The sequence below is a fragment of the Hipposideros armiger genome, unplaced genomic scaffold (genome assembly GCF_001890085.2).
Source record: "Hipposideros armiger isolate ML-2016 unplaced genomic scaffold, ASM189008v1 scaffold_1, whole genome shotgun sequence".
In the NCBI taxonomy this organism is placed as follows: Eukaryota; Metazoa; Chordata; class Mammalia; order Chiroptera; family Hipposideridae; genus Hipposideros; species Hipposideros armiger.
In genome coordinates this window covers 6,235,447-6,250,087 of record NW_017731351.1, presented here as the reverse complement: position 1 = coordinate 6,250,087, position 14,641 = coordinate 6,235,447, and the positions used below count along the sequence as shown (strand labels likewise).

Sequence of the window (14,641 nt, the reverse complement as noted above, 5' to 3'; positions counted from 1 at the left end):
CCTCTGTACTCTCTACCAATAGCGCGACACTTTGCCTTGCCCGTCTACCGTTAAGCGGAACTTTCCGTCTGGTTTCCTAGCGACCAGACCCAGCGGCCGGGCCCGCGCTCCTCGGCGCTCTTCGCACATGCGCAGACTGCGGGCGGGGAGGGGGGCGTCTTCGCCCGCGGCTCTTCAGCGTCCCTGTGTCTCCTGGAACCTGTCTGACCGGGGAAAGCCGAGGACTGGAGCCTCCTGTGGGGATGGAGAAAAGAGTGGGGTTAGTGGCGAGGTGCTTCCAGCGGCTGTTCAGTGTTTGGTGGAGACGTGGGGAGCCCTTGTTTGGTTTTCTTACCGCTTCGCTCCGGGAAAGGGTGAGAATCCGAGGGCCTGGTGGGCCTTGGGTGAATTGGTTCAGCTTTGGTTAAACGCCCGGCGGCATTCCCAGTGGCGGAGGGGACGCGTCGCTGGACCTTCCGCAGCCTCCGCAGTGCTTGGGGCTTGGCCGTTCGCCACTTGTCTCCTCCCGTGGTGGGCAACATTTGGGGGCACGCGGTGCGGTTGGAAGGAAGTGGGTCTTGGGGCAGGTGGGTCATGGGATGCTCTGGAAGCCTCACTGCATAGGACAGAACAGAGTTTTCACCTGTGTTGTAGTTTGTATTTGCAGGGTAGGACTTTGGCTCCACCCATAGTCGCTATCAGACACCTCCCCCTACCCCCACCCCCACTGTCACCCCCAGCCATTCCATTGAATGAATCCCAGGATCTGGCCGGCTGTCCAACCACATCCAGCCTAGATGCGCACTCCTGAGTTGGACACAGGGAGCCTGATATTCCAGTGGACCCTGTACCTGCCGAGATTTAGACGCCCATATAACTGCTATAAACCAAAGCGAGTTCTTGACCAGAGGACCAAGCTTGCTGGTTCTGCCCAGCGCTGAATCTGGTCAGGGGCCAGCTCAGGGTCGAGGAGAAGGACTGACGTGGGCCTCTGACTTCCTGGAAGGAAGACGTGATAGTCTCTTAAAACTTAAAAAAATTTTTTTTTCAATTTTTAAAGGCTTATTGCTGACTCTTGAATACAATAAATATGGTTGTAACTTAAAACTTATTTCATCTTTCCACATGCCAAGTACTATGCCAACTATCTGGTGAGTTTGGAAGGAACGAAATATGGAATATAAAGATGAATAAAAACAAGGAACACACAAATAGTGAGGGACATTGGCACAGACATAAATTAGACAAATGCAGTATTTTTAATTCAGGGTGCTAAGGGCTTTAGTAGATGTGTGGAGAACGTACTTTGGGAGCACAGGAAAGGAAAAAGACACTACTCGCCCCTGGGGCATTGGAGAAGGCTGTTTCAAAAATGTGGGGTTTGTCTTGGGTCATGAAAGACGCATAGCATTAACCAAGGGGAAGAAAGGGTGGGGTTATCGAAATCAGAGTACGGCATATCAAAAAGTGAAAATAAATGTATGTTTTATTGTGGTAAGGTCATGGGTTTATAAGGAAAGGTGGAAATTGAGTCTTATAAATTAGATTGAGGTCAGATTATGGAACACCAAGGTAGAGCTAGGGAGTAAAGACTTTATTTTCTAAGATAAATAGATGTTTTTAGGCAATGAAGTGATCTTTTAGGTTTGTGCTTTTCAAAGATAATTCTGACAACCATGCGAAGAAGGACCATTTTGGAAGCAATTAAAGGGCCTCAGCTAAGGCGCTCCAAATAGGAATCATGTCGACTCCAGCGGTGATTGAACCTTACATTTCTGGTGGAGAAACACTGACAGTGGCATCTGTTAAATCTTGGGTCAGTTTTGTCCTTCAATTTAAGATAACAAATATGGTGGAAACCATTCAGTCATTCACTCATCAAATATTTACTGAGTGCCTGTAATTGTCACACAGTATTCTCGGCATGTGGGGTACCTCAGTGACTGAAATGTCCCTCCTGTGAATTACATTCCAAGAAAGGGAGAGAGTCAATAAGTAATAAATAAATAGACTGTGAGCTATTTTATAAGGTGGTAAGTGTTATGGAAAAGAGAAAGTAGAGCAGATAAAGGGAAACCAGCATATAAAGGAAAAAGAGAGCTCTGTGGTGTTAAATAAGGTGCTCAGGCTAGGCATCATTCAAAGGGGGCATTTACGTATTTGAAGGTGGTGAGGCCGTGAATTCCTTGGGGAAGAGCGTCCCAGAAAAGGGAACAAGTGGAGCAGAAATGCCGAGGTGGGGGGGGGGGGGCGAGCCTTGCACGGAAGGGAGGCAGGGGTAGAGTGGTGGGGTAGAGCAGGAGACACAGCGGGGTAGGAGGGAGGCAAGCAGATTATTAGCATGTTATAAGGACTTTGACTTTCACTCTGAGTGAAACTGAAAGGGTTTGCGAGCTTTTGAGCAGAGGAGTAAAAAGATCTGAGCTAATTTTTAAAAGTAAAGACTTCATTTTCCAAATACGAGGTTTTTAAGCAGTGGAATGATCTGACTGTTGTATTATAAGACTAGACGGGAGATAGGCAAACTGTTGGATTTGGTGATGAAAAAAAGCTAATTATACCTGTCAGAAAATACTACTTTCTTAAAAAATGCAACTCCAGAAAAGCATTGCAAGTCTTAGTGTTCTAAACCAAGTACCTTGGACAAGACTAGACACGATCTTAGGAAGAGAAAGCTTCTTCTGATCTCAAAACCCCAGGGAAGTAGCCTCATTCTGCTGCTCTTCCGTTACACACTTAGAAAGTTAAGAAACACGAAGCTGACAAGTACAGTTGTCTGGGATCCCAGTAATGACATGGAGAGCTGTTTGTGGAAAATATTGTGCTGCTGTGCAGCACAAGAATCAGTGTGTTGGTTCAGTGCCAAGAACTGTTGCCGGAGGTACTTTTCATATTTGAAATTATCTATTTCTCCATCCCCTTTATCCTCTTCTCCTTTTTATATTCAGCCTCTTAGAAGTTTAGGGGTTCTTGTTTGAGTGTTTATTATATAATTATGTTAATTATGGCAAGTTGCAATCTCTTCAAAATAATAATTTAGGAGCTCTTCTAAACTTAAGAATGCTAAGATTGTTTTTGTTTTTTTTTTAATTTACTAAAGCTTGGAATCGATTCTTCAAGTGCTGAAACAGATTGCTTTTTGAATATTTATTTCGATATCAATTCTATGTGACGTTTTGCTTGTAGATTAGTTTTGTTTAAATAATCTCATGTCTCCTCTGGGAAACTTTTTTTTCCACATAAATTAAATACAGACTAAATTTGAAATAGCCTATGGTTTTTTCCTTTTGTCCTAAATTCCTTATGACTTTTCTTTCCATTCATTTATCAATATTTTGTGATTTAAATATAGTAGAAAAGAAACAATAGACAAAGACTCTGACTTGAATAAAAAAATGGGCACATCTGTATAAGGATATGAACAGGCTTGGAAGAAGGTAGGAAGGTTTGGAAGTGGGAATGCAGTGGAAGGTTCTACAGAAAAGAGGGTGAGTTACTGTTGTGCTGGGCAGAGGGGCAGCTGGAAGGCAGTACTGAATAGTAGCTAATAGCATGGGACTTTGGCTTTAGAAAAGCCTGGGTTTCTGTCCATAACCTTTTACTTACTATTACTTAACTGTCCTTTATTTTCTACATCACTAAAATAGGTTAATTATAGTATCTACCGCATGTTGTGAGGACTACATTACATAATGCATGTGAAGTGCCTCATACTGAATAAGCTCTCAAAACATGTTAGAAAATAAAAACAAAAGCAAAAAGTCGGTCTTTTCAACAAATTATTCTGGTGCAACTGGAAATCCATGAGGGGAAAAAAATGACTCATACCTCATAACATTTACAGAAATCAGTTTAAGATAAGTTGTAAATGTAAATGTAAAAGCTAATACAAATAGAACAAAGTTGAAGAAGTCACACTTCCTTCAAAACTTACTACCAACCTACAGTAATCAAAACAGTGTGGTCCTGGCTTAAGAATGAGCATATAGACCCATGAAATAGAATCGAGAGTCTAGAAATAAATCCATACATCTATTACCAGTTGATTGTTTTGACAAAGGTGCCAAGAGCACTCAATGGGGAAAAGAATAGTTTCTTCAACAAATGGTACTGGGATAATTTGATATCCAAGTGCAAATAAAATAAAATAAAATAAACCAGCCCCAAATTGAAGTTGGATCCCTAGCTCAACCATATACAAAAATCAACTCAAAATATATCAACAAACTTAATATAAGATATAAAACTCTTTGAAGAAAACATTGGGTTAAATCTTCATGACTTTGGATTTGGCAGTTGATTAGTAGATATGACACTAAGAGCATGAGTGACAAAGAAAACAATAGACAAATTAGACCATTAAAATTAAAAACTTTTATGGATCAAAGTACGTTATTTTAAAAAGTGGAAAATAACCTACAGAATGAGAGAAAATATGATTATTTTGATAAGGTTCTTATATCCAGAATATATAAAGAACTGTTCTTAAAATTCAACAACAAAAAGACAACCCAATTTTAAAATGGGCTAAAGGTTTGAATAGTTATTTTCCCAAAGAAAATATACAAATGGCCAACAAACACATGAAAATGTGCTCAACATCATTAGTCATTAGAAAAATGCAAATCAAAACTACAAAAAAATATTATTTCGCATCCACTAGGATGTCTATTTTAAAAAAAACAAAACCAAAATAAACATGGTAAGTGTCAGTGAGGGTACTGGATTGAGTAGTGGCCTCTTCCTCCCCCCCACACACACAAAAAAATCATGTGCATCCAGAATCTCAGAATGTGATTTTATTTGGAAATAAGGTCTTTGTAGATGTAGTTATTTAAGATGAGGTCACACTGAATTAGGGTGGCCCCCAACTCCAGTGACTGATGTCCTTCAAGAAGGCCATGGGAAAGGGAGGCAGAGATTGGAGGTATGCTGCCGAAAGCCAGGGCCGTCTGGGAGCAGCTGGAAGGGGCAAGGAAGGAGTCTTCCCTAGAACCATCAGAAGGAACATGGCCCTGCAGATACCTTGAGTTCAGACTTCTAGACTCCAGAACCACGAGAGGATAAATCCGTATTCTTTTAAGCCACCCAGTTTGTAGTAATTTTGTACAGCAGCCCTAGGAAACTAACACAGCAAGGAAATGGAGAAATCGAAGCCCTGGTACATTGCTGTTGGGAAAGTAACATAGTTCAGCTGCTAGAGAAAACAGGTTGCAGCTCCTCAGAATGTTAAAGATAAATTACCATATGACCAGTCCTGTGTCCCTCAAAGAACTGACAACAGGCACACAAGTATTTGTACACAAATGTTCACAGTAGCCAAAAGGTAGAAACACGCGTCCACCAGCGGATATGATGGATGGTAAACAAAACAATGCACGTCTGCAATGAGATGTTACTCAGCCACAAAAAGAAATGAAGCCCTGACACGGAATACAATGTGGATGAACCTCAGAAACATGTGGCTGAGTGAAATAAGCCAGATGGGAAAGGTCACATATTGGATGACTCCACTTACATGAAATATTCAGAGTAGATAGATCCATAAAGACAGAAAAAGGTTGGCGGTTGCCAGGGGCTGGTGTGAGCAGAACAGGGAGGCACTGCTTCCTGGCTACAGGGTTTTCTTCTGCTGCCATAGAAATGTTTGGAACTAGATAAACGTAGTGGTTGTACAACACTGTGACTGTGCCAAGTGCTACTGAATCGTACACTTTAAAATGTTAAGTTTATGTTATGTGAATTTCACCTCCATTTAAAGACGTCTAAACCATAAAGCTTTTAGAAGCAACGTAGAAGAATACCTTTTAACTCAGGGATAGGCAAAACTTTAAAAAATAGAGCCCAGAAAGTAATAACCATAAAAAGAAAAAAAGATAGACGAGGGAACTAGATCGCCAGGAACTATTAGTGCCACTTGAGGTTTGGGTTCATGAACTTAAAATGACACCAATCAGCATGGTTATGTGTGTTTTTCTGTTTATTTTCAGCTACCCCAGGGAAAGCTTGGAGTAGAGAGAATTGGATTTCATCAAGATTAGTGTTGCAAGGTAAGATGAACCAAAAAAGGGATAAGGGTTTTGAGAATGTGTGTGCAAAGGAGTGATTGTAGCAACTGACCAATGGGAATTCAAGTTGGGTGAATAGAGAATTGATAACATGGGGTGAGACGTGAAGGACAGAACGTGGTAAGATCAGATAGTTGTAAGACGTGGCGGGTCTCAGGGTTATTGAAGTCGGGAGTCCTACAGTGTATTTTGATGCCGTCGAGGAATATCCCGAGCATATAAAGAGTTATTTTAGCTCACAGAATTGAAAAATCTCACAAAAGAGAATGTGAAACTGAGTTCAAACAATCCGTTATATATTTTCCTAGACTGTACTAGCTTTTCTCCTTGGTCCTTGAAAGACTGTAAGAAGCTGCTTTTGAGAATAGTTGTGTTAGTGGCCGCCTGCCGACCTCAGGTGTATCTGGAACTACGGTGCCCCTGAGCTTCACGGATGAATGTCGGTGTTTTAGAAACAAATGTACCAGTGCTCTGGCCAGCACTGGGGGAAAAGCAAAACGTAGGAGTTGTTTGCTCTTCGATATTTTGGATTTAAAAGATTGTGGTTAAAAAATATTACTTGAAGAATTATAATGCCTTAAGGGTGGAAGAGAAGTTTGTATTATCTACAGTTTTAGCTCTGGTACTTTAACTGAGAGCTCATACCTCACAAGGAAGGTCATTTTATTATAGACAGCTTTTCAATTAGGGGGGATTTTGTTGATAAGCTCTTTTTATTGGGCTAAATAAAGTCTTTCTCTTGTAACTTCTTCCTATTAGTTTTAGATGTGAATTCTGAAATATTATGTAGAAAAAGTCCTTTGAACTTGCCTTTAAATAGTACTTTTTTCCTTTTGATATCCTAATCAATAACCAGATCTATCCCCTCGCCTCCATCCCCCTTTGACATAGCTCACCTGAAAACTATAGAAGATTAACTGGCCTCTCTGCCTCCAGTCCGGCCCTCATCCAACCAGTTATCTCTGCTGTTATCAGAGTGATAATACAGCCAAGACACAAATAGTAGTCATAGTATTACTATATGTAGTATTATAGCAAGTCCTCATAAAGCTCTAACTATGTGCCAGGCACTGCTCTTAGCACCGTACTCGTTACTCCTTATAATCACTCTATAAAGTAGATTCTGTTACTGTCCTTGTTTTGCAGATGTGGACACAGAGCCGAATAGGTAAACAACGTGCTTAAGGCTGTACAGCTAGTACGCGGCAGAGCCAGGTTCAAGCCCAGACCTCTCGATGCAGAGCCCACACTTGCGGACACTCCGCCAAGCTGTCTCGTAACCTCCCTTAGTTAGAACATTTCAGTGGTTCCCACTGTTGGATCAGGCTGGGCCTGGCACATAATGCCCTGCGTGACCCCACCCCCTGCCCCTTCTAGGGCTTCTACGGTTCCCCACTTTCTTTATAACCCCATAAACTAAACTACTCGTTTACCCCAGTACACCGTGTTTTTCCACATATACGTATGTGCGTGTACTACCACCTCCTTCAACTTGCTCACTCTTTCGAGTTATTCTTCAGGACATTTCAGGCGCTGCCTTCTGCGGAAAACAGTGCCTGCTGCCTGCATGATCCGCTTCCCCTGTGGGAGGAAGTCTTCCTCCTCCGACATCCATCACTAATCGCATGGTAACACTGTGCCATTGCACTGACCACATGTCATGGAAGCTGTGCGTACCAGAAACTCCTCCAAGGCAGCAGCTGTATCTCATTTTTCTTTTATAAGCATTGATAACCATGAATTACACTGAATAAAGTTCCAAGTTTTTATTTTATTTGCAGACGATGCTTTATGGTGATGGCTTGCAGGGTCATAAACAAAAGGAGGCACGTGGGACTTCAACAACTTTCATCATTTGCAGAAACAGGAAGAACTTTCCTTGGCCCAGTAAAATCATCCAAATTCATTATAGACGAAGAGCGTCATGACAGTGTGTTAGTCAGTTCGACCATGAGGCTTCTTGAAAATTTGGATTTGTCCAGTGCTGTGGGACAGCTCCTCAGCGAAGCAGTGCAAGCACAGAATAACGCATACGGAACGGGGACCAGCACCCTCCTGTTTCTCGCCGGCGCGTGGAGCAGGGCAGCCGAGCAGTGTCTGCACCTGGGCGTCCCGGTCTCCTCCGTCGTGTCTGTGATGTCAGAAGGCCTGAACTCCTGCATTGAGGCGGTCTCTTCCCTTCAGATACCTGTCCTCAATGCATCTGACCACGCAGACGACGCCCAGACGTTTCCTGGACTTCACTCACATAGTGTCACTTTTTGTCCCTTTCTACCAATCCCTGCAGACACTGGTTTGGTGCAGAAAGAGAACGATCTCGGAGATGCCTCTCCATCAGTGACCATTTCCAGTCTTCCTGGGAGACCTGTTAAATCAGCTGACCTGCTTAGAACCCAGTCTAAGGAGGAAGCTGATGAAAACACGTCACACACTCCGCAGACTCTGAGCAACAGTCTGCGTGCAGACACCCGCTGCAGAAAGTCAGTACTAATCCACAGCAGGCATTTTAATAGGGTGGGTGAGAATCAATGGACAAGCAAACCAGATGGGTTTCTAGAACATCAGCGTGTGGCTACGCCCCGCACTCACAAATGTAAGGACGTGGCAGAGCTGGAGGCGGGTCTGAGCCACGGAGATGGCAGCAGCATGAAACTAGTAGACGCAGCCGCGCAGCTGCAGTGCCTGAAGGCGGGTGTGCAGCGAGGCCGCAGGGCCGCCCCGGGGACGTTCGACATTTCAGGAGTCTTCACCTGCTGTTTGCCGGGCTTACCCGAAACTTGGTCTTGCGTCTGTGCAGGCTACGTCACTGTTGTTTCAGTGTCCAGTGCTGCTCTGATCGAGGAATTACAGAGCCAGCCTCTGCGGGTAACTCTCATCGAGGGCGACCTCACAGAGAACTACCGCCACCTGGGGTTCAATGGAGCTGCCAAAGTGAGAACAGAGCTGGAAGGCGTGGCGGCTCACCAAGCCCGCTCAGAAGTACTGTGGACAGATCAGGTACTACAGGTCCTAGACAAGTTCAACGTGAAGCTCGTCCTGGTGCGAGGAAGTGTGTCTGAACCCTTGATTGAGAAATGCATCCGCAGTAAGCGGCTGGTGATTGGGTCAGTGAATGGCGGTGCAATGCAGGCTTTGGCGGAAGCTTCCAGAGCAGTGCGAGTGGCCTACATTACCCAAGTGACGGAAGACTGTGTGGGCAGCGGGGTCCGTGTGGCCTTCTGGAGACGCGTTCCCGCGGGGGTCGATAGGGTCAGCAGCATGGCAGTCGTGCTGCAAACAGAAGGAATGGATTTGGTTACAGCAGTGCTCACTGGCCCAGTCTCTGCGCAGATGCAGACCAAGGAAGACAGATTCTGGACGTGCGCGCGTCGTCTGCATTGTGCTCTGAAAGAGCAAAAGGTCTTCCTTGGAGGCGGTGCCGTGGAATTTCTGTGCCTCAGCCATCTTCAAAGCCTCGTGGGGCAGCCTGTGAATAAAGGAAACCAAGCCAGTTCGGGAGGGCTTCCTTACACTTCCTCTTGGCTGGCTTCATCCCTGGCACTACACAGACCGACGGTGCTCAAGTGCTTGGCACGCGGCTGGCACCAGTACCTCTCAACCCTCCTATGCAACACCGCCCATTCCTCCTCAGAATTTGAAGCCAGCGCATTCATTCAACACCATCTACAAAGTGCCACAGACTCTGGGTCGCCTGCATCCTACATCTTGAATGAATATAGTAAACTAAATAGTGGAATTTTTAATTCAGGCATTTCGAATAAAGTGGAACAGATTCCAAGAGTTTATGATGTTGTTACACCAAAGACGGAGGCCTGGCGCCGAGCTCTGGACTTAGTACTGTTAGTACTTCAGACAGACAGTGAGATTATTACTGGGCTTGGACACACACAGCTAACATCACAGCAAGCAGAGGGCTTTTTACTTTTGTAGTGCTGTTGGCTAAGCCTGTGGGAAGTAATCTTTTGTGATATGTCATGCTAGCAAGTTTTCCAGTAGTCAAGTCATAGTGCCTGAAATGCTGGCTGTTACCAAGAAGAACATGATTGACATCCGTCAATAACTATGCAGGGTCTGGGCTTTCACCATATTTACAAGCTCACAAGTTAGCCTGTTACTGTTTTGTGGGATGCTACGGAATACACGGCACACTTTGGTCAGGGACTTTTATGATTCATAGCAAAGCAGTCATCAGGGTTCGTGTTGGTTTGTCCCACAAGAGCGACACAAAGTCCCAAATGGCCTGCACACATCGTGTGGGTTGTGTTACAGGAGAGGAATGCTGAGCTCGGGATAGTCATTTGCTTTTATAATAAGCAGAAGCAATCCTGTTCTTTGTCCAGGGGGAGTTGTTACTTCATGTCTCACAGTTGATCAGTGTAAAACACAAGCCTGAGACATGGACTCAGTACAGATAGGTCAGGGCCTTGCATTCGTGGCTGCCCAGAAAGCACGCAGTGTTGCTCAGGGCACATAACGGGTCGCCTCTTCCAACAGTTCATTCCCCAACCTGACACATTCGTGGCCAAACTTGAATTTTCGTGTCAGTATGCCACTCGCTCTATTAGCTGTTCTGATTGATCTGACAAGCAGGTGGTTTAGTCAATACCAAATCCATTCGATTGGTCTGATAAACCAATTAGTTAAGGCTATGTCAACAGACAGAACAGCAGGATGAAGCCAGTCTGCAATACTGACCTCACTCATGTACCTCAGGGTCTTGGATTTACTTAACTGTGAATTCCAAGGACCAGCAGATGTTTTCATTAGCCAGAATGTAGTCCAAGACCTATTATCCATTATGACCCACACAGGGGAGTTTTGACTGCCTTGCTGATCTTTGGTGCCATTGCCAAAAATTACAGGAGGCAAGAGATGGGCCAAAAAGCAACCCCACCCCTAATGGAGAGGTCCTTCCGTGGCCCGTTTTCCCCACGTACAAGCACATAACCCCAAGGCCCAGGCCACTCGCCTTCAGGACTTCTTGTTAAACCTGATTTGAATCACACTATATGGATATGATTAAGTCACAGAGATAGTGTCACCAAGTAGTTGAAGCCACAGTTGCCATACATGGCAAAATCCAAAGCGATTCAGACTTCAGAGAAGCACGTGATTCGTTGGATTGAAGCTGTGTTGTCCTGGCCGTGTGTTTGCACATGCTCACATCTGGGCGTTGCCACTGGTGTCATCGCATGCTGCCTGCAGTACTGAATACGAGTCTCAATAAGGTGTTGAGTCTCCTTTTTGGTGGTGCGAGGTCAGGGAGACAGCATTTGTTTGTGTGACTCACGGGGGGAATTGAGGGTTGTGACTGTCCAGGTGATCTTGAGAAACTTGACTTGGCAAACAGGGTTCTGAATTTCTGTCAGAGTTTATCAGCCACTCCTCCAGGTAGACATAAATAACACAGTCAGGTAGATAATGGCCCTAGTCTGGACCATCGAGACAGGCTCCTAGCTCGTTAACACCAGGATGTCATCTAGATGGTACCCCTGTATCCACAGAGGATAAGCTCCAAGACCCCCAGTGAATGCCGGAAGTCACAGATGCTACTGAACCCTGTACATTCTTTGTCCTTAGAGCAGCTGAGGTCGGAGTAGAGGGTGAAGGAGGTATGGAGCTGTACAGGCAGGAGCAGCTTCATGCTGGCAAACAGCGCTCTGCCCGTGCTTTGGCTTTCATCAGCTGCCCAGCTTGTGCTGAATGCACTTGTGTCTTCCCGTTTGCTCAGTTTTATTTCCGCGTTGCTGACAGCATTGTTTGAGCTTTGGGGCCCTTTGAGAGCAGCCACAGCCGCATTTCTTCTCTGCTGGGGCCGTGGGGTGTGCTGCTTTGTTATGTTAACCCCCTTCCTGCTCCCACCGTGAGGTACTAGCATAACACTGGTTCCTTGTGTTCATCCCATCTCTCACTGCTTAGCCTCAAACATCCCTTAGTAGGTAGGACTGTGGGATGCCAGGGGCTACCTCCTCTTCGCCTTTCCCGCTACTGGAGCGAAAGCATTCAGTACTGGACCCAGCCTACTGAGGCCCTCGTCTTTTCCAGAAAACCATAGCTCTGTCAGCCAAAACTGTCAAGAACTGTGCAAAATCTGAGATTTCACCCTGTTGACAAGCTAACAAGTTAGACTTAAAATTTCATGGGATGCTACCATGTTCCAGGCACTCTTCTAAATTCTTTACAGATTGTATGACTCTGCTAGGGCTTCCATAACAAAGTACCACACACTGGGGGGCTTAAACAACAGACATTTCTCACAATTCTGGAGGCTGGAAGTCTGAGATCAAGGTGTGGGCAGGGTTGGTTTCTCCTGAGGCCTCTGTCCTTAACTTGTAGATGGCCGTCTTCTCCCCATGTCTTTACAACATCTTCCCTCTGTACCTGTCTGTGTCCAGATTTCCTTCTCTAGCAAGGACACCAGTCATAGGGGATTAGGACCCTCCCTAATGACCTCTTTCTAACTCATTACCCCCTTTCCAGGCTCTTCCTCCAAATACAGTCACATTCTGAGATCCTGGGGGTTAGGACTTCGACGTATCCATTCTGGGGAGACCAGGTCAGCCCATAACACATATGTTATTTCAATCTTTGCAACATCTATTTTCTCCACTATATAGTTGAGGAGATGAACTTAGTAAGGTTAAGAGACTGGCCAAGGGTGTCACAGCTAGTAGGTAGTAGAGCTGAAATTGGACTAAGGTTTTATCTGGCTCCAAAGTTTATATTTCTAAGCATTAATTGTGACAAGTTTTTATTTTCTTTAAGGTAACAATAACAAAACAAGAAAAGAGAGTGTCTGGTTTATTTATAAGGCTAATTTATATGTAGTAGAAAACGTAATTTGATTATCCTCATCCTTGGGTAAAAGAAAATCATTTTGGTTTAATGGTTGTCTTAAATGTGATCACATGGAAACCTTGCACAGATATTCCAGTTATATATACCATCTTTGTTCAAAGTTAGAATAATAACAACATTGGGTATTGAACTGTTTTTTAAAAAGAAAATGTATTATTTTCCTTGGGTAGATACTGACACTTTTACTCCCCTTCTGTACTATTAACACTTACTTCTAGTTAAAGTATCACAGAGGTTATAAGTGTAACTCACATAAACAGATGCTCAGCTCATTTTATAGAATAGCTTTTTTTTGAAGTTGGTATGTGCATGGATTAATTAGTACTATTAATTATTTAGTAAAATCTTGTAATACTTTCCTTTGAAACTAGAAGTCTTACTGTAATACAGATTTTATAAGTCACAAGAGAATAAAATTCTTGGCTTCGTTCCCGTGAGTATTTTGTTTTCTCTAATAGTTCTGTCACAAATATAAATATGAAATTAGCATCTTGGTTAACACGAAACTGTGAGTGTGGCTAGTACGAGTTAATTCCCCTGATGAAGGTGCCCCTCCGGTACCTAGCCAGTGTCAGGGCTGGCACAGCTGTGATGGTAGAAGCCCTGCCGTCTGGTGACTGCGGGCACTGCCATCCTGGACCCCTTTGATGGCCATTGCGTCCCCTTCACTGAATAGAGCCATTTAGGGCAGGAGGCAGTGAGCCAAGAGCTGCCTGTAAACGTAAATGAGGAATTCATGGCTTTGGAAAGTCCCAGAGGGTGACACTGAGGCTTTAAGAGCGGTCATATATTTTAGTGACATACCCTCAAACATTTTGAAATACTTTCCAAGGAGCCATTCTAAAAAATCTAGCTTCTTTATTTTTAAATGAGTTTTCACCTTTGACCGCTTAGCAGTATGTTTTTATGGAGCTTTTTAGAAAGCTTAGTCTTGACTTAGACTGGAGCATTTATGGACTATTTCAGGTTGACTCCTGGGAGATCAACCCCGCGGTGCAGGCAGCAGACGGGCCGACCTGCGTGCCGCTGGGGCCTGACGCCGGGCCCCTCGAGCGTCTGCACATGACTGTCACTGACCAATGTCATGGCATGTCTGGCACCGTCATTCCTCCTGAACACGGTTATTTCTCCTCTCATAGCCAGGCCCTTTTCCTATATCCTTTTGTCTTAACTGCGGATTGCCTTTTCTTCCTCCCCTAGTCACACTTCCGTCCTGGGATTTTTTAACACATGCACCTTTTCTTTCTTTCCATTACTCTTCAAGAACATGTTTAGAGGAAACTCTTGGTCTCTTTCCCCGCACCCACACCAAGGTAATCATTATTATAATAATATTTGGGCTATGGTTTTCCAGAGCCACTTCTGTGTGTGTGGAGGCAGACATGTTTTTCACAATCCATAAGTGGGGTCATACTAAATACAGTGCCTTACAATCTACTTCTGCCAAGTAATATCGTATTTCTCCATGTATAAGACCCTCCCATGTATTAGACGCACCTTAATTTGGGGGCCCGAAATTTGAAAAAAATGTATTACATAAAGTTATTGAACTCAAGTTTTACTCATCATAAAATTCATACAACTCCTCATCACTGTTAAAACTCCCAACCATTAGCTTGTCCTCATCTGTGTCTGATGACGAATCACTGTCTTCATATATTGCCTCGTCCTCAGTTCCATCTATGGCATTTGAAATGCCACACTTCTTAAATGACTTGACAACGATCTCAATCTTG

The 14,641-nt window shown here is 44.2% G+C and overlaps 1 protein-coding gene across 6 annotated transcripts in view; it reads left to right on the top strand.

Moving 5' to 3' along the window:
• Positions 1 to 50: 50 nt before the first annotated feature.
• Positions 51 to 14,641, top strand: part of BBS12 (Bardet-Biedl syndrome 12) — a 33,311-nt gene continuing 18,720 nt past the window's right edge. For 4 of the 6 annotated variants that reach the window (XR_002126693.1, XR_002126694.1, XR_002126701.1 and 1 more), the window contains exons 1-2: positions 51 to 353; positions 5,970 to 6,029. Coding sequence is in view for 2 of the 6 variants with exons in the window: in XM_019666700.1 (XP_019522245.1) it covers positions 7,839 to 9,977 (2,139 nt within the window). In the remaining 4 variants the exon portion in view is untranslated. Of the gene's footprint in view, positions 354 to 5,969; positions 6,030 to 7,828; positions 12,324 to 14,641 lie in introns of those variants that run through there. The other 2 variants (XM_019666700.1, XM_019666606.1) reach the window with 2 other exon arrangements.